The 13,930-nt window shown below is 49.9% G+C and overlaps 6 protein-coding genes across 6 annotated transcripts; 3 read left to right on the forward strand and 3 right to left on the reverse strand.

The window, feature by feature from the left end:
* Positions 1–804: 804 nt before the first annotated feature.
* On the reverse strand, positions 805–2,277 carry PpBr36_01705 (uncharacterized protein; the record flags this gene model as incomplete). Its single annotated transcript, XM_029888889.1, has 4 exons — positions 805–1,360; positions 1,421–1,793; positions 1,860–2,145; positions 2,218–2,277. 4 exons carry the CDS (start codon positions 2,275–2,277, stop codon positions 805–807), a joined length of 1,275 nt encoding a protein of 424 aa, XP_029750904.1.
* Positions 2,278–3,662: 1,385 nt separating this feature from the next.
* PpBr36_01706 (uncharacterized protein) lies at positions 3,663–4,886 on the forward strand (the record flags this gene model as incomplete). Its single annotated transcript, XM_029888890.1, has 4 exons — positions 3,663–4,087; positions 4,200–4,509; positions 4,608–4,663; positions 4,745–4,886. 4 exons carry the CDS (start codon positions 3,663–3,665, stop codon positions 4,884–4,886), a joined length of 933 nt encoding a protein of 310 aa, XP_029750901.1.
* A 2,004-nt stretch (positions 4,887–6,890) lies between these two features.
* On the forward strand, positions 6,891–9,079 carry PpBr36_01707 (uncharacterized protein; the record flags this gene model as incomplete). The annotated part of the gene is made up of 2 exons (XM_029888891.1): positions 6,891–6,903; positions 6,984–9,079. 2 exons carry the CDS (start codon positions 6,891–6,893, stop codon positions 9,077–9,079), a joined length of 2,109 nt encoding a protein of 702 aa, XP_029750902.1.
* An 811-nt stretch (positions 9,080–9,890) lies between these two features.
* Positions 9,891–10,529, reverse strand: PpBr36_01708 (uncharacterized protein; the record flags this gene model as incomplete). Its single annotated transcript, XM_029888892.1, has 1 exon — positions 9,891–10,529. One exon carries the CDS (start codon positions 10,527–10,529, stop codon positions 9,891–9,893), a length of 639 nt encoding a protein of 212 aa, XP_029750909.1.
* Positions 10,530–11,613: 1,084 nt separating this feature from the next.
* PpBr36_01709 (uncharacterized protein) lies at positions 11,614–12,737 on the forward strand (the record flags this gene model as incomplete). Its single annotated transcript, XM_029888893.1, has 2 exons — positions 11,614–11,660; positions 11,762–12,737. The coding sequence occupies 2 exons, from the start codon at positions 11,614–11,616 to the stop codon at positions 12,735–12,737; spliced, it is 1,023 nt and encodes a 340-aa protein (XP_029750910.1).
* Positions 12,738–13,102: 365 nt separating this feature from the next.
* PpBr36_01710 (uncharacterized protein) lies at positions 13,103–13,673 on the reverse strand (the record flags this gene model as incomplete). Its single annotated transcript, XM_029888894.1, has 2 exons — positions 13,103–13,217; positions 13,321–13,673. 2 exons carry the CDS (start codon positions 13,671–13,673, stop codon positions 13,103–13,105), a joined length of 468 nt encoding a protein of 155 aa, XP_029752014.1.
* Positions 13,674–13,930: the final 257 nt, after the last annotated feature.

Genomic DNA, 13,930 nt, shown 5'->3' on the forward strand with positions numbered 1-13,930 from the left:
TATTTTATTATTGTAAATCCCATTGGACTTTACCTTTCAGTGGTTCGGCATGGAATATACCTATTTTGTCGACTTGAATTGATTATAGCTCATTACACAATGAAGTAGTCCATCATGATCCAGGGTGGATTTAGTTGACGGACAAATACGTTCGTCTTGAGTTTATCAACATGTTCTTTCATGGTCATACTACAAGACTGCGGCCGCTTTGGGCTTAAAAAAAAAACCCCCCCCCTACTATAGGTTCAGAGATAAATATTCACCCTAATCTGGGGTAGCTCTTTTGGAGACCAAAAAAAAAAAGCACCCACCTTACAGTCCGATTTCCGGAGCGGAGCAGAGAATGTGGGGCACCACTGGCCATTGTTTGTGGTAAACACAAATTCAGTGCATAGCAATACGTGGGGCCTAAAATGACGTGCTTGCCCAGGGTGTATTTTGCAATAGCGATGGCCGACTGTTGGCTTTTGCAGGCGATGCTCCCTACATGGATACTCTGATACTTCTTACCAAGAGCTGGCTGGCAATCCAGGTCGGTGGCATATGCGATTTACGACCCGTGATTCTTGACCCAGAGCTACACCTAAATTAAATAGTTTATCAGACAATTGTTCGTCTCAAGCATGGTGATTCGTCTTTGAAATGCCATTTATTTATATTTACGCAGATCCAATTATGCCATCATGGAACCTTGGTCTTGCCTGTCTAAGTTCATCTCATCAAAAAAAACATTATGCAATAAAAACATGCCAGTCGAATTGACGAACCGGGAGGCGGCAACACTAGAATTAGCACCAAGCAAGTTTAATCAGGTGACACCGGTCTCGTGTGCTCTTCATCGACATCCTCATACTCGCTGTCCGCTGCGCGTTCCGCATGCTTTTCTGTGGCGAAATTTTGCTTTGTCGTGCTGTTTTTCTTCTCTCCCATGCTTGCCACCCGGGGTCCAGCCCCCTTCCTGGTGAAGAAGTCATCAGTACGGATTCCCCGGACTTGAGTGGGGTCGATGCTGGACATGGGTGTCCCGGCCGCACGCTGTGTTCGAATAAACTCGCGCATGGGCGACATGGCCGCGTCACGACATGCGTCTTTGATCTCGCTGCCTGACATGCCCGCCGTCACGGCTGCGATATATTCGATGTCAAAGTGCTCAGGATCCCGCTTGGTTTCGCCCAAAATGAGTTCCAAGATGCGCCGGCGCTGTTCTGTGCCGGGCAACGGTACGGGGAACTTTTTGGGCATTCTCCTTAGGATTGCCTCGTCGATATCGTTTATTCGGTTCGTTGCACCCAGCACCATTATCCTCGAGGGAACCCCCGACGCATTGGCCGACGTTAATCCGTCCCAGAGAGTCATAAACCTAAAGTGAAAGAAACAAGTCAACAAATGCTTGCTTTGACGGATTAGACCTGGGACTTACTCTGCCTTGACCATGCCGCTGGCCTCGTGCTCTCCACTCCTTCGGGTTCCCAGGACGGCGTCGATCTCATCAATGAATATGATAGCGGGTTGGAGCTTCCGGGCCAGCGAGAAGACAGCTCGGACGAGCTTGTTAGAGTCTCCATACCACTTCTCCGTCAGGGTCGAGATGTGTAGGTTGATGAAGGATGCACCGCTTTCATGCGCAACGGCCTTGGCAAGCATCGTCTTTCCGCAGCCAGGAGGCCCATAGAGAAGAACACCCGATGGCGCGGACAGAAGTGGAGCAGCGTGTGAGTATAAGTGAGGCATTGTCAGAGGATAGATGACCGACTCCTTGACCTCTTCAATAATGTCTTCCAGGCCGCCGATAGCTGTGTAGGATAACCGTTAGAGCTTGCAAAAGTTGAGAAGACGCGCCATCTTCCATGTAAACGTACCGTCAAATCCAACATTTATATCCTCCGGCGCAACGACATCCATCGCAATCATGTTTTCGTATTCGTTCAACTGCAGCTCCTCGACAGCCGGGCCGTTTTTCTGACCACCTTCGCCATCTTCGGCCTCTCCATTTGCTGTGCCATCGCTGTTTTGTATCTTGCGCAATCTCTGGAGGTTCGCCTTTGCTCTTAATCGAGCCTGTTCGTGCTTCTCCTTGTCTGGGTCGCCCAGTGTCGATGATAGAGAAGATAAAATGTTCTTCGTCAGAAAGTAAAGGGTTGCTGTCTGTTCCACAAAATGATGTGTGAGTGACGGTGGGATTATGTTTGAAGAAAAGTTATCAAGATGTAGACATACCATGCCAGCAAAGACAACAATGTCTATGAAGTAGTCGGTGGCCCTTTTTCGGTCGGCCATTGTGAAAGACTTTTTCCCCAAGTTCGTGACGAAATCTGAGCAATATAAATACCTTGTTCCGGTATTGATATTTGGCAATAGAGAATATGCACCACTGCTGTCAGAGATGGTGCAAAAAGTTGCTGCAACTGGCAATTTTCGAACCCTTGCACGGTCTTGGGTTCGCGCCCTGTCCTGGGCCTAGGCTAAAGATTTCCATGTGGTCAAAGAGGTACGCGTCGAGGCGAAATGATTATGTAATGCATGGTATCCCTTTTCGCCCCTGAACCCCTGGTACAGTCCGCGTTGACTCTTTTCATACCGTACCTAGGAACGGAATTTCAAACATGTTGACGAGCTGTCGGCTCGTCAGATAATGTCTTATTCAATATGATCTGGGGCTGAAAGCCTGACTAGCATGGAATCGGATCACAAATTCAAACATCTATGAGGCTAATACCCTCTAAACGTTGATCCGGCGTGTTTTTGTGTTCACGTTTAATGCCCTTGGTCAGCTGCTCGTGGCTGAACTTGGACCAAAACTGCAAGCAATCGAAACATGTGTTTTTTTTGGGTCTGGCTGAATATGCTTTGTCCTTCTCAAGCGCCGTTGGTACTCTCAACATCCAGCTAAGCCCTGTGTGCTTTTCACGTATAGCTTTTTTCGGCTTGTTTTCGGTCCGGAAAACTTTGTCCGGATATAAGTCGATGTGTTATGCGGCACAGTCAACCTGTGTAAAGACTTTGCCACACAAGGTGACAGGACATACACACGTAAGCCGCCACAAGCTTGCGGCTTGTACCGGCTGGACGGAATGGGGTTTATGCTCCAAAACAGCTAGGTTGTAACGGAATTAAAAAAAAAAAAAAAAAAAAAAAAAAAAAAAAAAAAAGCAATCACATTGACAACTCCAAGCCGATTGAACGTGTTACCAGTGGTGTGTGATCAACCTTGGCTTGCTTGGCTTGTAATGAATTCTGACACCTCCCTTTACTTCCCTGATATCTTCTCGTGCATACTACCGAAGACCTGGTAAAGTTTAGGAACCTTAGTTTGATATTCCAATTGAACCAATTGTGTATATATTCTGTTTGATGCCGTGAAGATTCAAGGCATATTGCCACCTCGTATTGTTAGGGACCGGGGTGGGTTTTTGTTACATATTACTTGCCTATCTAGGTATGTTTGTTAAAGTTCTTGGTTTACAGGTACAATCTATTAAGGTATATCGAGCTGCTGCGCAGATGGCAGCTTCATTGTAGTTGTGGACACCCCCCGCCCCCCTAAAGCGCGCCTGCGGGGTAACATCGCTTCCGCTTGCACGTCCTATGTAGCAAAAGATAACGGTGCCGAATCGGAGCAGCAGGGCGAGTAATTGAGACGTTGTCCAAACTACAAGTCCAGTATGACCATCGTAACAGGTACTGCAACCGCCATAATCCCCAGAGTCTTGTTACGCCGTCAAAGGACATCTCCCATACCGTTCTTGGCCAAAGGGTTTCGCCTAGTCTTCTCAGCAAAGATGTCGGCCACCGCAATGGGGAAGCGCCTCGAGGGCAAAACAATAGTCATCACTGGAGCATCTTCCGGGATCGGGCGTAGCTGTGCCTTTGAGTTTGCTCGCACCAGCCCCAAGAACTTGAAGCTGGTCCTGACGGCTCGTCGCATCGACACGCTCAAGGAGATCGCCAAAGAGATAAATGCCGAAGTTGGTGAGGGCGTCAAGGTATTGCCGTTCCAGCTCGACGTCAGCAAACCGGATGAGGTCCGCGGGTTTGTCCAAGCTCTGCCTGAGGAGTTCCAGGATATCAACGTCCTCGTCAACAATGCGTATGTCACTCAGAGCTGTGCCCTATACTTTACGCCCTAGACCCGAAAAAAAACCCCCCCAACGCAATGATACCGCTGGCTATGGGCACGAATAATAATGCGAATCTTATAGGGGTCTGGTAAAAGGAGTTGCACAGGCTCCTGCCATCGCCGAGGAGGATATAAACATCATGATGGCGACTAACGTGACTGGTCTCATCAACATGACACAAGCCGTGCTTGCGATTTACAAAAAGCGGCCTGAAGGAGGGGCGGGCGATATCATCAATATCGGTAGCATAGCTGGTCGTGAGCCCTATGCTGGTGGTAGCATATACTGCGCAACCAAGGCTGCAGTCCGGAGCTTTAGTGAGTCCTTGCGAAAGGAGTTGGTAGCAACTCGGATCCGGGTTATGGAAATTGACCCGGGTCAGGTTGAAACCGTAAGTAACCTTGATGAATTTGACCTGGCAGAATTTCTCTTTCCACTTTTGCTTCTTTTCTTACATGAGAGCAATGCTAACACCCTTTTGTTATACAGGAGTTTTCTGTTATTCGGTTCTATGGTGACAAGGCAAAGGCAGATGCAGTCTATGCGTGAGTTTTCCCTTGCACCATTTAGTTGCACTACCCAATTACAGAAAACACTAACCAATTTTCTATTTCACGATATGAAAGGGGCTGTGATCCTCTCACGCCGGACGATATCGCCGAGGTAGTTGTGTTCGTCGCAGGACGGAGAGAGAACGTCGTTGTAGCCGACACTCTCATCTTTCCTCAGCACCAGGCAAGTTATCACCCCATTATCCGAATGTTGTAGAATCTTGGCTGATACAAAGCCATGCAAACTTAACAGGGTGCCGCTACGGTTGTGCACCGAAGATCGACTTGAAGCAGTCAAAGTGCTGCGGCGTCGATCTTGTGGGCTGGGCTGGGCGAGGAAGGAAAGTTGGGATTCGCGGCATATAGACACGCACTGTCTCTATTTGAAGTAGCTGCCGGCAGTAAATATATGGGTATTTTTCTGAGCTTCAGCCATATATACAAAGCATGTTCGTAAGCGGCTCTTTTGTTATTCCCTCACTGACGTATTGAAAGTGGCATTTGCTAGCCAAATCATCATCTTGGTCGTCGTGGAGATAGCCCACCTTTCGCCGAGGGGTGGTCCGTTGTTTGTCGAGCTCCTACTGCACCTACAGGGAACGGTACTTGGTATGTGATAGAGTTGTCAACCCCCGCAGCGAACCACATTAGCTGGAACAACGTCATAGCTAATCCGAGCCGAAGCTTGATTGAACTGGGTACTGATCAACAGGGATGTTATTCGTGGTTGTTTCATGCACTGGCACTACTGTAGTTACAGTTTGTAAAAAATACTATGGGAAGGCACGGTTATTATAGTGCCTGGACGCTTGGCATCGGTCTGTCTCTGCCGGTTTCCTGCTGTTTCTCGAACGACTGACTGGGAGCGGGCCGGGTTGTGGGCGCAGCCTATCTGCCTCGTATTTACTGACAGTATCACTAGTGCGCGCATACTACTGTGGGTCAGTGTCCCGTCAATTGGATCAAACAAACGAGCATGTGGCAATTATGGGTGGTGGATAACGCGCGAGTTAAAAAAAAAAAAAAAGAAAGAAAGAAATAGCCCCCCGCCAGGGGCAAGGGGTCGATTTACTACGTACTAGCATTAGCAAGCACCTCCTAACTTGTAGCCTAGCCCAGAGAGACATCCAATGCCGCAACAGTCTCAGTCAACCAATTCCAGCTGAGATCCATTCTTGGCATTGGAATGCAGTTATGGATGTGCTTGCACAACCCACACAAGGTTATATTCCATGCATCTTTTATTAGTAGATGTTTCTCCACCCCCTTCTTTTTATTTACCTGCCCGCACGCTCTTTTCGTCACGGAGTAGATCCCATCGTTATCTCTGGACGATTTCCTTCGTACCACTCAGCTGTGATTGATGGATATTGTGCCTATCTTTACCTAGGTACCTTGCCATGTACTAATTGTCTTTGTCTACCAACCTTACTTTCGTTTATCTAAATCCTTCCGCATCAGCCAATACCATCTTGTGTGCGACCCAACGCCTCGGTGATTTGCATTGCATTTTCATTTTCTCGTCGCTCGCTCCAACGACCTTCCTTTTCTTAGTTCACACAGTGTATCTGCTGTTTGATCTTTTTTTTTCTTTTTTTCTTTTTTTTCCCTCGATTTCACCCCTTGTTCCCACCAATTGCAACGCTATCGCCATTTCCCACAGTGGGCGCGCTCGGTCTGGACTCAGTGTCTTGTTCGCGTTGATTGGCTCGCCCAAAGTCTTCCTGGTTATCTCTGCGCCCAGCCAAACGTCGGCCCACTACCTCCCTCGAGCTCCCCAGTTGATCGCAGCAGCGTGACGTGAGACACGTCCCTGCCACAAAGTCCCTTTCTGACCAAGAAATCTCAGGGCAATACCTAAACAACAGACTGGGTGTATTGAACTTGGCATTCCCTTTGTCTGGCTGCTCTTCACTGCACTGCGCCAGCGATTGACGTCGGAACGGGGAGGCCCAAGACTGAAGCAGACCTGGCCCTATTTGTCTAGTCTAGTCTGGTTTTAAGCGAAGAGTAATTAGCCCGCAGCCCACCCGGCCGACTACCAATAAGCCCATTAATCGTTCATCGAAACCTTCTTCGCATATCGTCCGCCAGCTGCGCGGCCAACATATCACACCATCCTTCGATCCATACGACTCGAAATCCCTCCTCTAGCATCGATATATCATCAAACAGGTAGCGCTTGGAATCTACCGGGCCCCGCAGGGACCTCACTTGTCTGATGGGTAAAAAGTGTAAGTTGCGCAAGATCCTGCAGCTTCAAAGCCATCTGCTGGCTTGTAGCTGACATTGCTTTTCTTCGACTTCCTGGCAGGGCGATATGGTGTCATTCTCGACGCCGGTTCCTCGGGCACGCGACTGCACATTTACAGGTGGCAAGATCCAGCAAAGGCAAGGAAACACGCTACAAAGGAAGATCTTCAGAGCCTCCCGCAACTCGAGACGAAAGACAAATGGACCAAGAAGACGAGACCTGGAATTTCCACATTTGGTACCAAGCCCAACGATGTCGGACCCGACCACCTGCAAGACTTGATCGACCACGCGTTGAAGTATGTGCCCAAGAAAAAGCAGCAGGACACACCCGTGTTTCTGATGGCTACTGCCGGCATGCGGCTTTTGCCTGAGATGCAGCAAAAAGCTCTTTTGAAGGAGACGTGTACATATTTGAGGCAGAACACGGAATTTGCGCTTCCCGACTGCGACCTGCACATCCAGGTGATTCCTGGAGAAACAGAGGGATTGTACGGCTGGGTTGCATCCAACTACCTACTCGGCGGCTTCGATAACCCCCAGAATCACCACCATGGCAAGGGACATCATACGTACGGCTTCCTGGACATGGGTGGCGCCTCTGCCCAGATCGCCTTTGCCCCGAATGCGACCGAAGCGGAGAAGCATGCGAACGACCTCAAGCGACTGCGACTGCGGACTTTGGATGGCCAGGCATCCGAATACAAGGTTTTCACGGCGACGTGGCTGGGATTCGGCGTCAACCAAGCCAGGCAGTCATACGTCAAGGGATTATTGGAAGGAGCAAGCGCTGACGCCTCTGAGATTCCGGATCCTTGCATGCCGAAAGGCCTCAGGACAACCCCCACAGGCGAGATCATCGAAGATGCCACCGGAAACAACAACCGCACCCTCATCGGCACAGGCATGTTCAAAGAATGCCAGGTCAAGACGCATCCGCTGCTCGGCAAGGATGCACCGTGCAACGATCACCCCTGTCTTTTGAACGGCCAACACGTGCCAGCGATCGATTTCGAGGTCAACCATTTCGTTGGTGTGTCAGAATACTGGCACACAACCCACGGTGTGTTTGGCAAAGGCGACAAGGCCTATGACTTTGCAACATACCAAAAGAAGGTTCAGGACTACTGTACTCAGGATTGGGATTCCATCGAATCTCAGCTCGAGCCGCGGAAGAAGCACAGTGCAAAGAACGCGCAAGAGGCATGTTTCAAGGCCGCCTGGTTGATGAACGTTCTCCATGAGGGCATTGGAATCCCGAGGGTGGGATTGGAACACACTCCCAAAGTCAATGTCTCAAAGGGCGCTCTAGAAAACGCCAAAGAGAAGGGATTCATTGATCCGTTCAAGGCCGTTGACCAGATTGATGGCGTCGAGGTCAGCTGGACTCTGGGCAAAATGTTGTTATACGCTGCCGGCCAGGTCCCTCCACCCAAGGCGATGCAGGCCCAAGCTCTTCCTGTCGGCTTTGGAAGCAACGTTGATGGAGTGCCGCCCGACTTTAACTTTGCAGGCTCAAGCTGGACTCCGGTCAAGCATGAAGACGATGATCTTGATGACGATTGGACAGAGGACATTGTCGACAAGGTCAAATCCTCCAAGTCGACCTCTAGCTTCCTTATATTCGTTCTGGTTCTCTTGATACTCGGCTACTTTTTGCGGAAAAGGGAACGGAGGATGCGACTCTGCTCCAAGGTAAACGGCATATTCCGGCGCTCGCGGAAGCCTGGCAGCCCTAGGAAAGTCTCGCGCGGACTGGCGGGCCTTAGAAACAAGTTCTTTGGGCGGACTTCCTCGGCCAGCTACGAGAGGATACTGGAAGATGGCGACGCCGAGCAATTCGCCCTCGGGGATGTCGACTCGGATGTTAGCGATGGTTCGGACAGCTCGGACAGCGGATCCTCATCCTCTCGTCGTATTTTGACAACCGGTGGCGGCCGATCGTCAGGGCTCGCCACTCCTAAGATGAATGTCGAGATGTTTGACGACAGCAACCGATCAGTCTCTGCCATTGATAGAAGTGGCTTGGTTGTTCGCACAGAGAGCCGCGAGAGGCTCGTGCCAAATCTCCAAATGTCTAATGCCGGCCGACGAAGTCGAACTGGCAGTCCGACAAGGATGAAAAGCCCCTTGGCCTCTACATTCCAGCATGATTGATAGTTTTCTATTATATTTTTTTTTCCCATATCATTTCGATCCCAGAAGCTGGAACTATTCCCATTTCTTTTTGCAGAAACACAACCACCCTTGCATTCTCCTCAGCAAGCATGAAGCAGCACAAGCACACCGAAATCATCACCTTGCTGGACTTGTTTCGTGTTAACGGCTGTTGCTATTTTGAATTATTCTTTTAGTTCCGACTACCCCGGGAGGTTTTGGTGTGTAAAAAGCGGGAAATCAGTCGGGAAGACTGGCGTTGGGCGTAATTTTTCTTCTTTCTTTTTGGTTGGTGTGCTGGTCTGGCATAACGATCCAACATTACGAGAGTTTTGTTCATTGTACAGAATATAGCTGTTGCGCTTGTCTGACTAATTATACCATTAGTTTCAGAAGCATTGTACAAAGATATTCAGCTGTTGTCTTGTCCAGGTCGAGCTGCTGTTAGTGCATATGATTGTTTGTGCTTAGACTCCAGCTACATATGAATCTCCATGATAAATCTGCAGCAGTGCAAGCTTGGTTTTGATCATAGGGTCTGCGATTTGCTCAGCTGTCCAGGTGCAAGTCTGTGCCTGCCCATGGTATTGAGACTTTTACTTAAGTATTCGATCGAGTGGACCGAGCACAATAGATAAACAAGAAAATCGGAAACCAACCAACTCAGACAATAACATGTGGTATTCTAATAACCGACCCATTACGCCATAAACACCAGTCAGCCAATATCCAGTCAGACGAGGGTATCTTTCTTATGTGTCTCCATTCTTCACAGACGTCCTCGGAAGCACAGCCAGTCCCAGCAAGTGCCTTACTGTTCTGCCCTCTCCAAGAAGCCCGGGTCAGTCCGGACCTTGCTCTCAAACTTTTTCCACCAATCCTCAAAGGCCTTGAGGGGCACGACCTCGACCTGGCCCGCGGTGCCACTAAAGCTGGACAGGAAGTTGAAGGCGTTTTGGATGATGCGCTGGGCGAGGACCAATGTCGACGGCCGTACCACAAGCGCGTTGGAGTGTTGCTCCTGCTGCTGCTGATTCCCAACAGACGACGACGATGCGGCCTTGACCTCGGCGATGCGAGCCGAGACGGAATCTGCCGGCTCGATGCTGATGCCAATCACCACTGGCGGAGCACCTGCGGCGGCGGCAGCGCCGTCGGCGGGGAGGGAGCCCTTGAGGTTGAAGATTGCGCTCTCCTTGCCCGGGCCGATGCCACCGAGGAACTTTGAGCCCGGTGGAGCACCCGGCGTCGGCGGCGGGGTCACCAGGTAGATGGCCGCGGCGGTGTTTTCCGGGAGCGCGACGCCCGGCAGCAGGAAGATGACTATGTGCGAAAAGGTCCTGACCGGCGGGATGCTGTAGATGAAGGAGGTCGGCGAGATGACCTCGGTGGGTTCGGTCACCAGCGGGAGGTTTGCCGGGACCAGACCGAAGAGCGGCTGCTGCGCCATGGGAAGGATGTTTTTTTTTTTTTTTTTTTTTTTTGGTGGTTTTGCCTTTCGAGTTTCAGATTTGAGCCAAGATGTATATAGTTCGGATTGGTATTGGGTGCCTTTTCTTTTGGGTGTGTGTCTGGTGATGACACACTACTGTAGTCGTTGCGGCTAACCAAGACAATAGTATAAAAATATATAAATATGATATGCTCTCTGATAGTATCAACTTGCAGCGTGTAATTGCTTATCGATATGAGATGCGAGTTTGTATCAAGCTCATCTGTAAATAACAATGAAACTTGTTTTTGAATCTGTCCGTCACAAATGGTTGTACCGACCCGACAAGTCAAGGGATTTCGGAGCGGGCGGGGCGTTGGTTATGGTCTCGAATATTCCCGGTGATTCTGTCAGCTTCCGAGGGATCCTAGGTGAACGGGCAAGGGCAAGGGCAAAAAAAAAAGTACGACAAGAAATATATTCATCACACAATACGAAGATGTTTAACCTGGTCATATCCGATTGCAAGAATCTCTTGCATTTAGCGGTAGAATGCGCGCCATGAGATAGTCTCATAAACGTTTGTCTGAAGGAGGACATGAATATTGGCATCCCATGCTTACAAGGCGGGGTTATTCTTCCACACTGCGTATTTTAGCCGGGCATCAACCACCAAATGTCACTCGTGCGTTTGAATTATGGCCAGACAGCACATGCAGTACACATATTGTATTTTCCGGGATATATCTGTATACTCATAGTCTCTTCCAAGTCATGTTATGAGATGGTTAGGAGCTAGAGAATGACAGCCAATTACACCGAAAAAAAAAAAGATTGTTTTGAGGGTTTTCAAGATGGTGGGGTCAAGTCTTCAGTCCTCCTGTACAAGAAAAGCTCACTAGGCTAGGCTGACCATCTCATAAAGGCTGTTGTTATTCTGAGCAATGAGAAATAGCCCTGAGTCACCCTGATCGTTTTTCTGTAAACAAAAACAAAGAAAAGGTTCGACGGAACATTGAGAAGGCAGCCATACGTACAATTTTATTATCTTGCTTCTCACTTCATTTGCCCAAGTCTCACTTCAAAGTTCAACCTGCTCAGGATGTCAAAACGACTCGAGAATGTAGATCATATCAGAGCAGTCGATGCGTAAGTCTGAGTTGCAATCTGAAAATTCTTGTCGGATATCGGATCATGAATGGGGTTAATGAGAAAAAAAAAAAAAATCCAACAAATAACCCAGAATACAGCTTCCCTCATCCCCAGCTCAACCCTGAAGAGTATGCCGCATATATGCAGCAATATTACACAGTCGTCTGGAAGAACGATAACGCAGGACTCAGCCACGAGACGCCACTCGGCTACATGCGACGGGATGTGTGCCGCAAGATCATTGAGCAGGTGCCGAAAGAAATCCGAGGCGAGGTGAACGTCGACGAGTCAAAAGGCACCGTCTCGCTCTTCCAGGACTTTGGATCTACGCCCGAGGAGCGCACCGCTAGAGTCCACGCCTTTTCCCTGTACTTACGGGACCACCAAGTCTTCCCCATCCTCAAGGGCTGGCGAAATGAGCTATGGCCGGTCTACGGCGAAGACGGGAAGCTGCTCTACAGCATGGAGCGGGTGGCTTTGAGCCTGTTGGGTGCGATGCGTTTCGGGGTCCACATGACCGGCTACGTCAAGTCGCCAGACTCCAAGCATGGCATCAAGATTTGGGTCCCCAAGCGCGCCGCGGACAAGTCCTCGTTCCCCGGCATGCTGGACAACACCGTGGCCGGCGGCCTCATGACGGACGAGGACCCCTTCGAGTGCATTGTGCGGGAGGCTGACGAGGAGGCTTCGCTGCCCGAGTCGGTGGTCCGCCAGGGCGCTCAGTCGGTGGGCACCATTACGTACATCTACATCACGGACGATCGGACGGGCGAGGCCGGCTATGTGTATCCCGAGTGCCAGTGGGTCTATGATTTGGAGCTACCTGCTGACGGCAGTGTGGTTCCCAAGCCCAAGGACGGCGAGGTGGAGAGCTTCCGCCTGTGCACAGTCGACGAGATTCGCGAAGAAATGGCTTCAGGACGCTTCAAGCCCAACTGCGCCGCCGTCCTAGTCGACTTTTTTATCCGTCATGGTATTCTGACCAAGCAGAACGAGCTGCACTTGGATGAGATTGATCGGAGATTGCACAGAGTAATATCCTTCCCTGGTCCTCATCTGCAGGCCAAGAGCTGAGGAAGCTTGTGCTGTAAGGCCATCAAACCTGACAGACCAGTATCCAAGAGGCATTGAAACTCGCAATACCCGGAAAAAATGAGATACGATCAGTCGGGCTTCCCGGAACTACCGGTACCACGTCCAGTGGATTTGCACTCAGGGCTGTTCCTTGGCGGAAAAAGGCTTCATATCATCCAGTAGTTTTCCACATGTAGCAGCCTTATCCATCTCAGACACAATATCATTGCGAGTCCGTATCAAACTTTGAAGGTTCCGACGAGGGGGGATTCTTGGTGATTCGCTGAATTTGGCGAACCGGGTATACGGTATGTCGAACGGTTTACTTTCATAGTGTTTCCTGGGTTGTTTACGCGAAACTCGGTTTAGTCCTTGTTTCCTTTGATGAGCAAGTAGATATAGTCCACCCGTAGAGGAGTGAGCTTCTTGTAAGGGCCATTAAGACACATCAGAAGCCCGCCAAAGGAGATATACGCCTTGCTAAATACGTGGATTTCGCCATCAGCCACACATGAATCAATACCTCATCACCAGGCAGTAGCCCGGGCAGCTTGTCCACCCATTGAAAACATATCAAACTTACATGTTGTCGCCATCCTCGGAATCCTCGAACTTGTAGATTTTGCCGTGGCAAACATAGTCGAAGCTGTCGGCCAGAGTCGGTGGGCCGCCAAGCTTTGTGGCATCGCGCCAGCCTGCCTTGTCGTCGTCCTTGCTGCCGTCGAGCGACAAGGACGTGGCAAGGACTACGCGGAAAACGTCACCCTCGGACATAGGGAACAGCTCGGTGTTGATGTCGAGGGTCATGTCCATCAGGTCGGTCGATGCATCGGAACGTGCCCATATGCGCGCCACGCGGTCGTACTTTTGCTGGTTGACCTCGGTGACCTTGAAGACACCCTCGAAAAGTTGCGCGTCACTCGTTGCAATAGCCATTTTGGAATGTGAGTATTATTTTTCCTTTGTGTCCTTAGCTGAGAGGCTCGCTTGCTGATTTTTTTGAAATGTTCCAAAGCTCGAGGTGACGGGGTTTGGGTTGGCTATTAGCTTTGGTGAGTTTTGGAGACGAGTGTGAATCGCGAAGTGTATTTTCGTATTTTTCTCTCTCCAACTTGGGCTAATAAGCTGATTGTTCTCTGCAGACAAATCGATTAAGCTGCCCCAGTCCAACGAGGTCGGTCATTCGTTGGCGG

This window comes from Pyricularia pennisetigena, chromosome 2 (genome assembly GCF_004337985.1).
Source record: "Pyricularia pennisetigena strain Br36 chromosome 2, whole genome shotgun sequence".
Classification (NCBI taxonomy): Eukaryota; Fungi; Ascomycota; class Sordariomycetes; order Magnaporthales; family Pyriculariaceae; genus Pyricularia; species Pyricularia pennisetigena.